The 14,004-nt window shown below is 32.7% G+C and overlaps 1 protein-coding gene across 1 annotated transcript in view; it reads left to right on the top strand.

Moving 5' to 3' along the window:
• STYX (serine/threonine/tyrosine interacting protein) overlaps nucleotides 1-14,004 on the top strand; it is a 38,047-nt gene that overhangs the window by 8,379 nt on the left and 15,664 nt on the right. Inside the window, exons 2-8 of the mRNA XM_012758021.3 lie at nucleotides 5,461-5,493; nucleotides 7,195-7,248; nucleotides 10,764-10,861; nucleotides 12,760-12,820; nucleotides 13,224-13,260; nucleotides 13,684-13,723; nucleotides 13,812-13,862. Coding sequence (XP_012613475.1) covers nucleotides 5,461-5,493; nucleotides 7,195-7,248; nucleotides 10,764-10,861; nucleotides 12,760-12,820; nucleotides 13,224-13,260; nucleotides 13,684-13,723; nucleotides 13,812-13,862 — 374 coding nt within the window. The remainder of the gene's footprint in view (nucleotides 1-5,460; nucleotides 5,494-7,194; nucleotides 7,249-10,763; nucleotides 10,862-12,759; nucleotides 12,821-13,223; nucleotides 13,261-13,683; nucleotides 13,724-13,811; nucleotides 13,863-14,004) is intronic.

Here is a 14,004-nt window from a genome sequence, read left to right as displayed (position 1 = left end):
GTAAGTAAACATTTAATTTTATTACATTTTCATTTCTGCTGACTTGTAAATTATGTACTTTATTTCTATTCTATTAATACTTGTAAATTAATCATTATTATTTTATGCAGTCAATGTTTGCTTAAATATAACTGTGTGTTTGCCATAAAGTTCATTCTTACATTGAAAGGCTGTATAGTGTTATCAGTTAAGAGAATGATCTCTGGATTCAGACTACCTGGACTTGAAATAAAGTTACTTGGGTTCTTTGTGCCTAAAATAGAAATGTAAAATAGACAATGATAGTACATTTTCTTCCAAGAACATCTTTTAGAAGGAACTTCTGCTGGTAGTAAACTCTGTTTTTGTATGCAATTGTCTTTTATTTCACTCTTGTTTTTGAAAGATAATTTTTCTGAGCATATACTTAATTAGCAGTTATTTTATCTTGTCACTTTCAATTATTCCTATCTTCTGGCTAATTCTATTCTTGCAATTGAGAAGTTAGGGTCAGTCTAATTCCTTCTTTTGTATGTAATCTGTCTTTTGTCTGGATGCTCTCTCTTTTTTTAATAGAGGTAAAATTTATGTAGAGTGTAATCCACAGATATTAAGTGTGCAATTCAGTGAGTTTTGATGAGTATACACTAGTGTAATAACTACCACCCCTATCAAAATACAGGAGCATTTATGTCAACATAGAAAGTTATCTCATATTCATTTCTAGGCGTTCCGTATTCCATTCCACAATAGGTAACCAATAATCTGATTTCTATCAACAGATTAGTTTTGCCCATTTTTGAACTTAATATAAAAGGAATCATGCAAGTGGACTCTTGTTTATGGCTTCATTCACTGAGCATAATGTTGGAAATTCATCCATGTTGTTGTGTTTAAGAGTAGTTCAGGCCGGGCGCTGTGGCTCACGCCTGTAATCCTAGCTCTTGGGAGGCCGAGGCGGGCGGATTGCTCAAGGTCAGGAGTTCAAAACCAGCCTGAGCAAGAGTGAGACCCCGTCTCTACTATAAATAGAAAGAAATTAATTGGCCAACTGATATATATATAAAAAATTAGCCGGGCATGGTGGCGCATGCCTGTAGTCCCAGCTACCCGGGAGGCTGAGGCAGAAGGATCGCTCGAGCCCAGGAGTTTGAGGTTGCTGTGAGCTAGGCTGACGCCACGGCACTCACTCTAGCCTGGGCAACAAAGTGAGACTCTGTCTCAAAAAAAAAAAAAAAAAAAAAAAAAAGAGTAGTTCATACTTTTGCTGAGTACTATTCCATTTTATGAGTATAGCATGGATCAACATTTGAGTTATTTAAGGTTATGAACAATAAAGCTGCTATAAATACTCATGTACAAGTCTCTTTGTGGATATTCATTTACATTTATTTTTGGTAAAGCCTAGGAGTGGAATTGCTAGATAATAGGGTAGGTGTGTGTTTAATATTTTATTTTACATTTCACTAGCAGTGTATGAGAATCCCAGTTGCTCCACATCATCACCAACATTTGTTGTTGTCAGTTTTTAACCATTCTAATGGGTGTGTAGTGGTATTTTGTTATGGTTTTAATTTGCATTTCCCTAATGACTAATGATGTTGCATACCTTTTCATGTGCTAATTGGCTATTTATATATCTTCTATGGTAAAAGGATGTCTGCTCAATTTTTTGCCTATTTTTTAAAAATCGGGTCTTTTGTCATTTTATTGATTTGAAAGAATTATTTATGTATTTTGGGTACAAGTCTTTTGTTGGTTGTGTGTTTTACATATGTTTTCTTCCATTCTGGTTTGCTTTTTCATTTTCTTAGTAGTGTCTGTTGTTGAGCAGAAGTTTTTAATTTTGATGAAATCTAATTTATCAATTTGTCCCCCTTTATACTTGTCTTTTTTGGTTAAGCCTTTTGGGCCCTTGCTAAGAAATCTTTGTTTTTCTTAAGATTGCAAAGATATTCTCCTATGGTTTCTTCTGGTTGTTTTATCATTTTGTATTTATGTTTATATATTTGTGAAAGTGTGTGACCATATAGAACTTCTTGTATGTGAGATCAGGATCAAGCTTCATTTTACTTGCTAAACCTCTGTCCAGTTGTTCTAGGACCAATTCTTGAAAAGCCTTTTCTTTCTCCATTGAATTCTTTTGGTGAGTTTCACAAAAAATGACTGCATATGTATAGTTCTTCTGGACTCTGTTCTTTTCTATTGTTCTATTTGCTTTTTGTCTGAAAAAAGAAATTCTTTCTGTGTTTGTGTGTTACTGTTTCACTGATTACCTGTGTATTTCTTTCTCTTATCCTGCTTAGGATTTATTGGGCTGCCAGAATCTGAGGCTTTTGAAATCTTTAACCAGTTTTGGAAAATGCTCATATCTTTAGTAAAGTGATCTCTCCCTTATTTTCTCTTTCTTCTTCTGGAACTTAGATTCTGTAGATGTTATTCTATCTTTTTTTTTTTTTGAGACAGAGTCTCACTTTCTTGCCTAGGCTAGAGTGAGTGCCATGGCGTCAGCCTAGCTCACAGCAACCTCAAAATCCTGGGCTCAAGCGATCCTCCTGCCTCAGCCTCCCGAGTAGCTGGGACTACAGGCACGCGCCACCATGCCCGGCTGATTTTTATATTATATATATTAGTTGGCCAATTAATTTCTTTCTATTTTTATGGTAGAGACGGGGTCTCGCTCAGGCTGGTTTTGAACTCCTGACCTTGAGCAATCCGCCCGCCTCGGCCTCCCAGAGTGCTAGGATTACAGGCGTGAGCCACCACGCCCGGCCTATTCTATCTTTTGTGTCTATTAACTGCTCATGTTTTCTAACTCAAAATTTAGATCATTTCTTCAATTCCATTTTTCTAGTTCATAAATTCTTTACCTATGTACTATTTTCTGTTTAACTTATCTGCTGATTTTTTATTTCAGTTATACTTTTCTACATATTTATTTTCTACATATTTCTACATATTTATTTGCCACTCAAAAATCAGTTTCTTAGTAGTTAGTTATGCTTTGATAGTCTCATTTCTTCAGATGATTTGTACTTTTTATTATTATAATATCTGCAGTCTTTGTGTGATTCAGTAGCTTCTTCCTGTGGTGGCTCATTTCTTTTCTTTTTTAAAATTAGTTTTTGATTGTGAGCTCATTAGGCCTTACTTGTGTGAATTATTTCTGGTCTGGGTTTAGGGTGTATTTTTCCAGAGAGAGTTGCATTTGCTTCTCCCAGGAATACCTACCCAGGACCAGTTGACATTAAATTCTCACTTGGCCTCGGAAAAGTAATTGAATTCAAGCCCCCAAACTTGAGTGGATGCCATATTGTGCTTAGGAAGACCCCACTCCACCACTATTGCCACCTTCTACTCAGAGCCAAAACTAAAAGCAAAAGTACTGACTTCTATGGGATGTGATGGGCTTTTTTTGGTTTTTTTCTTCTCTAGTTCGTCTTTTAGTGAGGATGTTGCCTTTTGGGGTCCCAGCTTTTTGGTCTTGATCTGATTTCCCACTTTGAGTAGATCCTAGGCTTGATATGACATCTTTTCAAGTATATTACCATTTAAAATAAGACCATAGTGAGGATGTGTAACAACTAGAACCCCCCATACTTTGCTGGTGGGAATGTAAAATGGTTTTGGAAAACTTGGCAGTGTCCAGTAAAGCCCGACTTAGGCCTGTCCTGTGTCAAGACAAAATTACTACATATTTAGTTTGAAGATCAAACTGGCTTTTTATTAGTGATTCATGAATTGGACAGCATCTCATCTAAAGATTTAGAAAAGGCAATTCAATGAGCTGAGCAGAGGAGATTGGCTTTACACAGAAAATGGCTAAAGAAAGCAGAAATAGGAAACAAAAAGTAGGTTGATCATTTCGAAGTTACTTTCCTTATAGGGTTAAATAGAAAAGACTTCTTTATTGTGCCAGTTCAGGTTAACTGGGCCCCCTTCTGATTGGTTCCGGTGAATCTTTTGTTTTTTGGAAAATTGGCCCATTTCAAAGTTTAGTTTGATTAGGTGACACTATGCATGAGTGACTGCATCCTGGTTGTATATATCTGGTCTGTTGGGCCTACTGCAGGAGCTCAGTCCAAAACAATGGCTTTTCATAAATTTCATTTAATACCTGTGGTTCAGAGAAATGAATGTGTATATCTACATAAGAGCATGTAAAAGAATTTTCATAGCACCTTAATTGATAATTGCCTAAAACTGGAAGCTATTTAAATCTCTACCAATGGGAAGATTAGTAAATTGCGGGATATTTATGCAGTGGTATATTGAACAGCAATAAAAAGGAACAAACTGCTGACAAACAAGAACATGGATGAATCTCACAAACATTAAGTTGAGTGAAAGAAGCCAGACATTAAATAGTAGTGCTGCATGATTCCATCTATATGGTATTCAAGAATAGGCAAGACTGTAGTGATAGAAGTCAGTGGTCACCTCTGAAGAATGAGGTATTGACTGAGAAGAGGCATGAGGGAACTTTTGGGGATGATAGAAATCTGGATATGGGTAGTGATTATGTAGGTGTATACATTTGTAAAAATTCATTGATCTCTATATTCACAGTTAGGCAGTTTACCACCTCCTTTTTAATACTTCAATTACAAAAGGACAGAAAGAAATTTAGGGCCATGAAAGATTAGCAGATCATTTCAGGACATCCTTTGTTTAATTGCTGGGTAATTTTTCTTGGGTGGGAGTATGTGTTTATCTGAGGATTTATTATTTTACTCTCTTGTTCACATATGCATTTTATAGTCTACTTCTACTACATTGCCGAATACTAGAATCTTATTTTCAAGATTAAAAATGTTTTCTATTTCTCTTATTAAAAAATACTGTCATTATAGGAATATTATTCTCTCTTTTCATTACAGATGTGTATCATTCCTACCTTCTGTGTTAAAAATACTTTTCTGACTTGGGTAAATGGAATTCCTTCTGTTTTTACAACTTTTCTATAAAATCCTAGAATTATTTCAAAATAAAGTGTTAAAAAAACTTACTATTTTAGAAACCTAATTACCATTAATAATTCTGAGTTTTAAGCAACCAACTTAGAAACATTTGGAATGCAATTCACAATTCACAAATGAGGACTATCCATGCTATATTTGATTCTTCATTTCAGTTCACGATAACTGCTTTTTGACATCTCTGATTTAAAGGATCAGTTTTGGGAGAATCTTCTGGAATATCTGTTTTTAAGATTAGTGAGCTATTTCATCTATTGCATGAAGTAGCATAGTAGTAATTCTGAAAGCCCAGTTATTTAATGAAAGCCTTAATCTTTCTTTCCTGTCACTTAAATTTTCATGTGTTTGTGAACCCTACCCAATCTATTTTTATATAACATTCTTAAAGTATACTGTAATTTTAAAAAATTCATATACTTGCATGTCATCTCTTTAGCCTCTAATTGGGGGACATTTTATATACTGTTATTTACTTTTATTGTGCTTTCCTTCTGTTTTTAAGGAGTGGACCTACCCTATGAGACGAGAGATGCAGGTATTAAAACCTTTTGTTTGTTCAAGCCAGCCTGTAATATTGTCATTATTAAATAAGTATTTATCAAGTATTTTAATTATTTGAGGTTAATCTTAGATCTTAAAAAGATGAAAAATAGATTAGAACAAGGAACATAGTAATATATGTATGTGCCTAATGAGTTACTTTCTTTTTCTTCATCTGAAAAATTGAATGTTATATGTATTCCTTTTGAAATCAGTTTGCTTTCTTTGTCTAGCTTAGATAAGTTTAGGAGAGTTGACTGTACAGCAGATCAGACATTCAAATAGTTGTTCATTTTTGTGTCTGATTTCCAATCAGCTCCCAAAATTAAGTTTCCCAGAGACTGAGTTGAATACATGCAGTTTGGAATGAATTAAAATGGTAGCTAACCCTAATAGCAGATTGTTTTGTTTTCTTTTGCTTTTCTTAACCATTTACAGTCAACTGTGCTAGCCCCAGGATTAAGCAATGTCTCATTCTTGGGAATACCTTTACTTCTAAAAATCTGTTACCTTTCTCTCTTAATGCAAATTCACTTTTTAAAGATATGTGAGGGCCAGGCATGGTGGCTCACGCCTGTAGTCCTAACTCTCTGGGAGGCCTACACCAGGAGGATTGCTCAAGGTCAGGAGTTCAAAACCAGCCTGATCAAGAGTGAGACCCCATCTCTACTAGAAATAGAAATAATTAATTGGCCAACTAAAAATATATAGAAAAAATTAGCCGGGCATGGTGGCACATGCCTGTAGTCCCAGCTACTGGGGAGGCTGAGGCAGAAGGATTGCTTGAGCCCTGGAGTTTGAGGTTGCTGTGAGCTAGGCTGACGCCACAGCACTCTAGCCTGGGCAACAAAGTGAGACTCTGTCAAAAAAATAAAAAATAAAATAAATAAAAAAATAAAAATAAAGATATGTGAGTACCTATAAGGCATTATAATTTGGTGCTATGAGGAATGAAAGATGAGTAAAATGTAATTTCTGCCTGTAAGAAGCTGGTGGGAGAAATCGGTCCTATACACAAATAATTATGATGTCTTATAGAACTAAACTAGAAAATTACACCATTATATTAGTATCTGGGGTATGATATATCCAGACTAAAAACTTTCTATGTTGAATTTACATAGACTAAATGTGAATTGAGCGTTTAGAAGGTCCTTATTTAAATTATTGAAACTTCATGAACAGGCAAATGTTTGATTCTGGACTTTTTAATTTGCAGTAAGAGTTTGCTTCTGTTAACTATAGGTAATAACTCTAATTCTGTTCTATCTTATGCTGCTTTTGTTTTGGCTGAATAAGGTCTTGTGTAATTCCAAAGGGGTGATTTCTTTTATACCTATTTTGTTTCTAGATTATAGCAGAGAAGTAAAATTAGAGAGGTTTTATTAATCTAAAAGCAATAATACAATGTACTAATTCTACCCAAACCTCTTATAAAAAGCACTTACAGAAGTTCAAATGTCTGACTTTTCAGAACTATATTTAAACTTTTAATGTCTCATTTGATATTATAAAGGCACATCATATTTCTCTTCCAAATCATTTGCTCAGTGTGGCTAGGAAATGCTCCCTAAATAACAAACTTTTAAGCAAATTATTATAACAACTAAGAAAACACCCCCACAAATTCAATTATATGGTACATACTTTGTATAGATTTAAATTGCTGATGGTAAATATCTCAATTTTTTTCTAGGAAATTTTACCTGGATTGTTCTTAGGCCCATATTCTTCTGCTATGAAAAGCAAGGTATGAATTTTAAGTTAGCTTTAGCAAGACAGACTTTATTAACCAAGTTTTCTTGGGTAAGTTTTTTATTAACAGTAATAAAGAGTTTTATTTAAAGAAACATCCAGAAACACTAATTGTTAATAGTATTTGTCACTCTGGGGTACCTTCCTCTTTCCCAATTTCATTGGACCCATGGTTCTTAAGTGTTTCAGCACAAATCATAAATAAAGTTTTATGTTTTATTCTTCTTATGAAATGCATGTGTTTGAAAGATTTACCAAACATTTGACCTTTAATAATTTATTTACTCTCTACAACATTAGACATCTAGATTGCTAATCATAGCTTTGGAACAAAATGAGATACAGTTGAAGTGCAAAATAAGGAATTTTACCATTTTAGTTAACCTTTCCTTATCTAGGGTTAAGAAGTTGTGTTTTTTAATTGCAAATGATTCATCTTATTTCTGGTTTTCTAGATTTTAGAGGACTAGGTGCTCCAGGTTGGGAAGCATTGTACTATTCAGATTCAACATCCTTAATCTGAAGTCTGAAATGCTCCACTTGAAAGAAATGCTCTGGAGCATTTCAGATTTGATATTTATGTATTAGGGATGCTCAACCATTAAGTATAATGCAAATATTCCAAAAGCCAAAACACTTTTGGTCCCAAGCATTTCAGAGAAGGGATATTCGGCCTGTATTGCTGTCCCATGTAGTCCAACTGTAATGGACTTCTTTAGTTAAAATGGGTAGATCGCCTTTTAATATGTAGAGCAATGTTCTTGTGACTTCTAAAACATCCAGGTCTATGAATTATGACAATACTACTAATTAACTTTGAGTTATAATGTCAAATATTGTATCTCAAATGTCTTCTTTAATACTTTCCTATTTAGAATTTAGTATATTCAAATAATAATATGCTGTCTCTATGATATAATTTGATGTTCTTATGAAGTTTAGGAGATTAGGATTTTTGAAAAGAGTATTCATCTTGAAACTAGAAGGTTTTTTGACTGTTAAGGAGTGACCAAGAGTAACCCTGCTCATTTTGATGACCTACAGCTAAGTTGGAATATGGGAAATTGGTGAAATTGTGCTAGGGAAAGGACAGGACAGGTAATTATAGATACCATCATCCAAAACCAAACAAAATAATGGAGATAAATAGACCTCAGTGAATGAACTCCTTTTTAAAGATTCACTTACTTAAATATAACTTTTTTTTTCTTTAAGAGATAAGGTCTTGCTCTGTAGCCCAGGCTAAAATGCAGTAGCATGATCATAGCTCACGACCTCGAACTCCTAGGCTGAAATGATACCTATAGGTGCACAGTACTCTTGGCTAGTTTTTTTTTTTTTTTGTAATTATATTTATTTTTTTTTTTTAGAGACAGGGTCTTGGTATGTTGCCCAGTCTGGTCCCAAACTTGTAGGCTCAAGTGATCTTCCTGTCTGGGCCTCCCCAGTTGCTGGGATTACAGGCCGAGCCACCATGCCCAACAGACTTAAGCATTTCTTTTATTCCATTCAAATACAGTTTATTCAGTAGGGACAAATTTCGGCTCAAATTTTGAACTATATCTTTTTGTAAAATTTTTTGACTGTAGATACAAGGTAAGGACATAATTTGCTTTATATAAACAAATCCATTGATCCAAGTGTAAACTAAGGAATGAATATTGAATTCATTTTGGAGGTCAGCATAAATGTAAATATAGAAGATTGTTTAATGATTAATCCTACCAAATGCTTACCTCACTTTCCCTAACTCAGAATATATTCAGGAAATACAAAGATAATTGAACTGTGAACTATGCTGACATAAGAAAATTTGTTGCAAAAATCAACATTTAAAATTTTTGAAGACCATGTTATCTCAGTCAGCGCAGGCTGCTGTAACAAAATACCCTAGACTGGGTGTCTGAAAATAACAGATACTTATTTCTCAGTTCTGGAGGCTAGGAAGATCAGGGTGTCAGCATAGTCTGGTTCTGGTGAGGGCCTTTTCCTGGCTTGTATATCCCTGTGGCCTTGCTATAACTTTACATGGCAAAGGGAGCAAGTTCTTGTCTCTTTCTTCTTACAAGGTACTAATCCTCATGACCTCATCTAAAATTAATTACCTCCTGAAGGCCCACCTCTTAATACCATTACATCTTGGGGATAAGGGCTTCAACATATGACTTTGGGGTGACACAAACATTCAATTCATAACACAAATTATTTTTTACTTCTCTCATGAATTATTAGTGCTATTATTCTGGACTATTTAATACAGAAAGTGGGAACATATAGAATTATAAACTGAAGGTGTCATAGGCAATTTACGGTTACTCTGATTTCTCATGCCAGCATGGTTTATTAATTCATTTATTGAACAACTTAACTATGTGACACATACTTGATACTTAATTTGAACTATGTTACATGTATTGCACATACTTAACTATGACTCCTTGAAAAGAAATCTTAACTCTCATGGAATTTAACGTTCTAGCTAGTAAAATAACATGTGATCTATAAACTCACTGAAACCTATACTCACTTGCACATAAAAATTTATTACTTGCTAATTTCTAGAATTGTTATGTTAAATTGCTTTTAAGTATACAGCCAAAAGCACTGCAGATTGAGTATCCCTACCTAATACAATAATCTGAAATCCTCCAAAATCTGAAACTTTTTGAATGTTGACATGATCTCACAGTGAATTTTGGGTTTAAACTTGGTTTCCATCCTCAAGACATCTCAGTATGTGTATGCAAATATTTCAAAATCTGAAATCTAAAACATTTCTGGTTCTATCTAGTTCCAAGCATTTCCAATAAGTGGTACTCAACCTTGAATAGAATAGAATAAGATGTCATTGGAGTTGCCATTTTCACACTTTAGAAAAATTTTTTAATGGTGAAGGGTTAATTAGATTCTGTGAATTATAGAAATTAACTCTGGCTTGTAGTAGAACATGTATACTAGGGAGGTGGGGAGTAGTTCAGAGATATGGGCTTGGGTCTTGCTATTAATTAGTAGGTCAGTGATGTTCAAGTATTTGGTAATGTAACTATGTTGTATGTTAGTGGTCCCCTCTGAAAAATAAAGGTTGCAGTCAATGTATATGAGTGCTGTTTACTAAACACTTGCTATGTTTCCCAAACACTGTGCCAAACACCGTACATAAAGGTCCTATGAAGCTCTAAAATTATAGATGTATTCCTGTTAACCTTTTGAAGACATTTAGTGTATTAATCTTGAATCCTTGAAATATCTTGCTGATCACTTCAGGTACGTTATTATAAAATTAGCTTTAATACTCTGGATTTAAAGCTCAAATGTGAGTTTGTGTATTTTTTTTTTATAATTTTTAAATAAATATATTATTTTACTTTTTTTTCTTTTTTTTCTTGGGTCATCCTTTAGCTTGTAGAGTTTGTGTATTTTTAAACATCTGTGTTACATTACGATGGTGTTTTATATTTTAAACTATTTCTCTTCCTTGTCACCCTTCCCCTTTTTTCTTTTTTTTTACAGCTACCTATATTACAGAAACATGGAATAACTCATATAATATGCATACGACAAAATATTGAAGCAAACTTTATTAAACCAAACTTTCAACCATTATTTAGGTAAGAAGTATTGCTATGATTTATAAAACATGTTCAGGGTAACAAACATTTAATGAAGTTTTATTTCAGGTTTTATACCATCAGACTTTCTTTTGTACAAATCCAGTTTGTAAAGATGAGTCATCCAGTACATCATTTTTAAAATAAATTTTGTTCAAAATATTTAAATAATTCATTCTCATAATGTAGAATTCTAACAGTTCAAAAGAATATACTAAAAAGTAGGTTTCTCTGTTTCTAACCCCTAGGTATTCAATTCCTTTCCCTCAAGTCACTTACTGTTACCCCTTTATTGAATATCCTTCCATTGTTAAGTTATATATATGAGCATAGTCTTATAGATAACTTTTATTTTTTACACTGGCTGTTTTTACTTTATATTTTTTGGAAATTGCTTCATATCAGTACTTACATAAAGCTGCTTTATTCTTAAGTTGTGTCATAATCCATTGTATGACTATACTAAAATTTAGTCAGTCACTCTATTGTTGGACATTTACATTGTTTCCAGAGTTTTATTAATATATGTAGCCTATAATGACTATCCCTGTACATGTTGTTTAATTCATATATGGGTATATTGATGGGATAAATTTCTAGAAATAGAATTGCTGGATCTAAGAATATGAGCATTTAAATTTTGGTAGATGTTGCAGATTGCACTTCAGTGATTTGTATCAGTTTCCATTCCCTCTATCGGGTGTGTGAGAGTGACTTTTCCTTTGGTATTTCTCCAAGACAGAATTATAAAGTATTTAATATTTTTCCAAGTCTGATGGATTAAAAATGGTGTCTTATGTAGTTTTAATTTGACATTAACCAAATGTTCCTGGAACAAATTCTTTATCCTGATGGAAGAACCATTTCTCCTTAGACTTAAAAATACTAGCTACTTATAGATTAATAGTTCTACCAGAAGTTCATGACATTGAAAATGGCATGCATTAAAATTTTTTAGTTTGACTCTGAGTTAACTTTTTTTTTCTCTGAAATGTTGTATACAACAGGGCTACTCAATCACTTTAGGATACAGTTTTTGTCAGAATTCATATGAGTTAAACATTTGATTTTCCTCAGATCCTGAGCTTCAACTTCTATATTAAGCCCTGAATTTTTTGAAGTTGTTAACACCTAAGTGATCATTGAAGAACTGTAATTTTAAAAGCAAAATTGACCTTAAAAACTGATTTCATAACTGAGTTAATTACTTAACAGTTGTGTTAATAAACAGGTGGTCTTAGGTTAGAAATTGAAGTTTTTCACAAAATAAAATAAGCCTAGCACATTAATAATGCCTTATTTTAAATGTTTTTTAAGGTATACATTTTCAACGTAGGTGTTCTCTTACCTGTTTTTTGCTTTACTAAAGATTAGTTTAAACAGTGAATCTTTGACTCATGAACAGTTCCATCAATAGTGCCTTCTGTTTTTATTAGCTTCTTCTAATTCAGACTTTGGATTTTCTCTAAAGTGTCCTTTGTAGGGTTATGAGGAGGGCTCACAGGACCACTTAGAGAACAATTTCCTGGTCTTAGGAAAATTGCTAGAAATAAAAGAATGGTAACCATTAGGGGTACTTTTTATCTATTTTTTTAGGTCCAGTCTGATCTAGAGGAAAGTTTTGTTCCTGCTTGTGGGTTTTTGTTATTTTTTCCTGTTTTAACTATGTGGATTGTTTTATACTAAAATATAGAAGATGTTAACATGTTGTTTAAGGCTTTAAGTGTTTATGGTTATATTTCCTCAAGCAGTATAAAATCTATGACCCAGTTCTTGGGAATATGATATTTTGAATGTTTTGCATTCTTTTCATGGTTACCAAGAAATATTCAAAGTTATTTTTTATACATCAAGAGTTTTATTTAAAGTGTGCTTATCACAAAATATTCTATTTTCAGATATTTAGTCTTGGATATTGCAGATAATCCAGTTGAAAATATAATACGTTTTTTCCCTATGGTAGGTATCAGTATTTTAAAAATATCATTTAAATTTATTTATGATTTGACATCTTAATTGTCGGTTCTAAAACTTACCTCTTTCACTTTGTTGTGACTGAAAATTGTGTGATTGTTTTTTAAAGAAAATTATTTGTAGAAAATATTTTTAAGATCTCCAAAAATTTGAGAAATCACACATTGAATTTATTAGATTTTTTAAATTAAATTTTAGCCCCTGCATAATTTTTTTTTACTTATAATAATTCTATTTGTAGCATTTTGTAAATTCTTGAATTAAGATAATTTTTATACATATAAATTAGGAAATTGTTCTCAATGGATTTCATTTTGATTCATTATATGTATTTTATGCTTAGGGTAATCCACATGTTTTATTGTAACACATTGTCTTTTGCCTTTAGAGTAAAGAATTTATTGATGAGAGCTTACAAACTGGAGGTAAATGATATTTCCTTTACTTAGTAAATGTTTATTTTTAGGAGATTATTTGTTTGTTAAGTTTTTACTTGGTATTTGTCTTAAATCCAAGATGTGGAAATTGTAATTATATGTTAGACTATACCCAAATTTGTATTTTCCCAACTAATTTCATTTGGATAAGGTTTCTTAAATATCCCTATAGAATTGTTTTAAAATTCTCTGTGAGCTTTAAATTTCTTTAATCTAAAAGTCTGTTGTATTTTCTATACAGTTAATATAAATAAATTATAAAAATTTGAAAATTAATAAATATCCAAGTGGTATGTACATGATGTAAAATAACAAAGATTTATTTTAATGTGGTATGATATGTGTGGTTTCACTATATTTCAACTGCTGACTCGGGTGTTTTTCTATCAGAATAACTTTATTGTTTTTCAGGAAAAGTTCTTGTGCATGGAAATGCAGGGATATCCAGAAGGTATGGAGTTAGAGATTATCTTTCTTTAACATTTAATTAATGAGCTGTGCTTTCTGTTTTTTTCTAAAAATTTTTTCTCCCTCTGCAGTGCTGCGTTTGTTATTGCATACATTATGGAAACATTTGGAATGAAATATAGGTAAGAAAGTACTCCAAAACCTGGCCACAATTTAAATTCTCATTAAAATGAAACTTAATAGAAATGGCTTGGGAGTTTGAAGTTAATATTCCCCTGATTTTTTCATGTAGTCATTCTTGATTAGGCAGACCCTCTATCCCAA

This window comes from Microcebus murinus, chromosome 6 (assembly GCF_040939455.1).
Source record: "Microcebus murinus isolate Inina chromosome 6, M.murinus_Inina_mat1.0, whole genome shotgun sequence".
Lineage (NCBI taxonomy): Eukaryota > Metazoa > Chordata > Mammalia > Primates > Cheirogaleidae > Microcebus > Microcebus murinus.
This window is presented reverse-complemented; position numbering and strand designations above follow the sequence as displayed.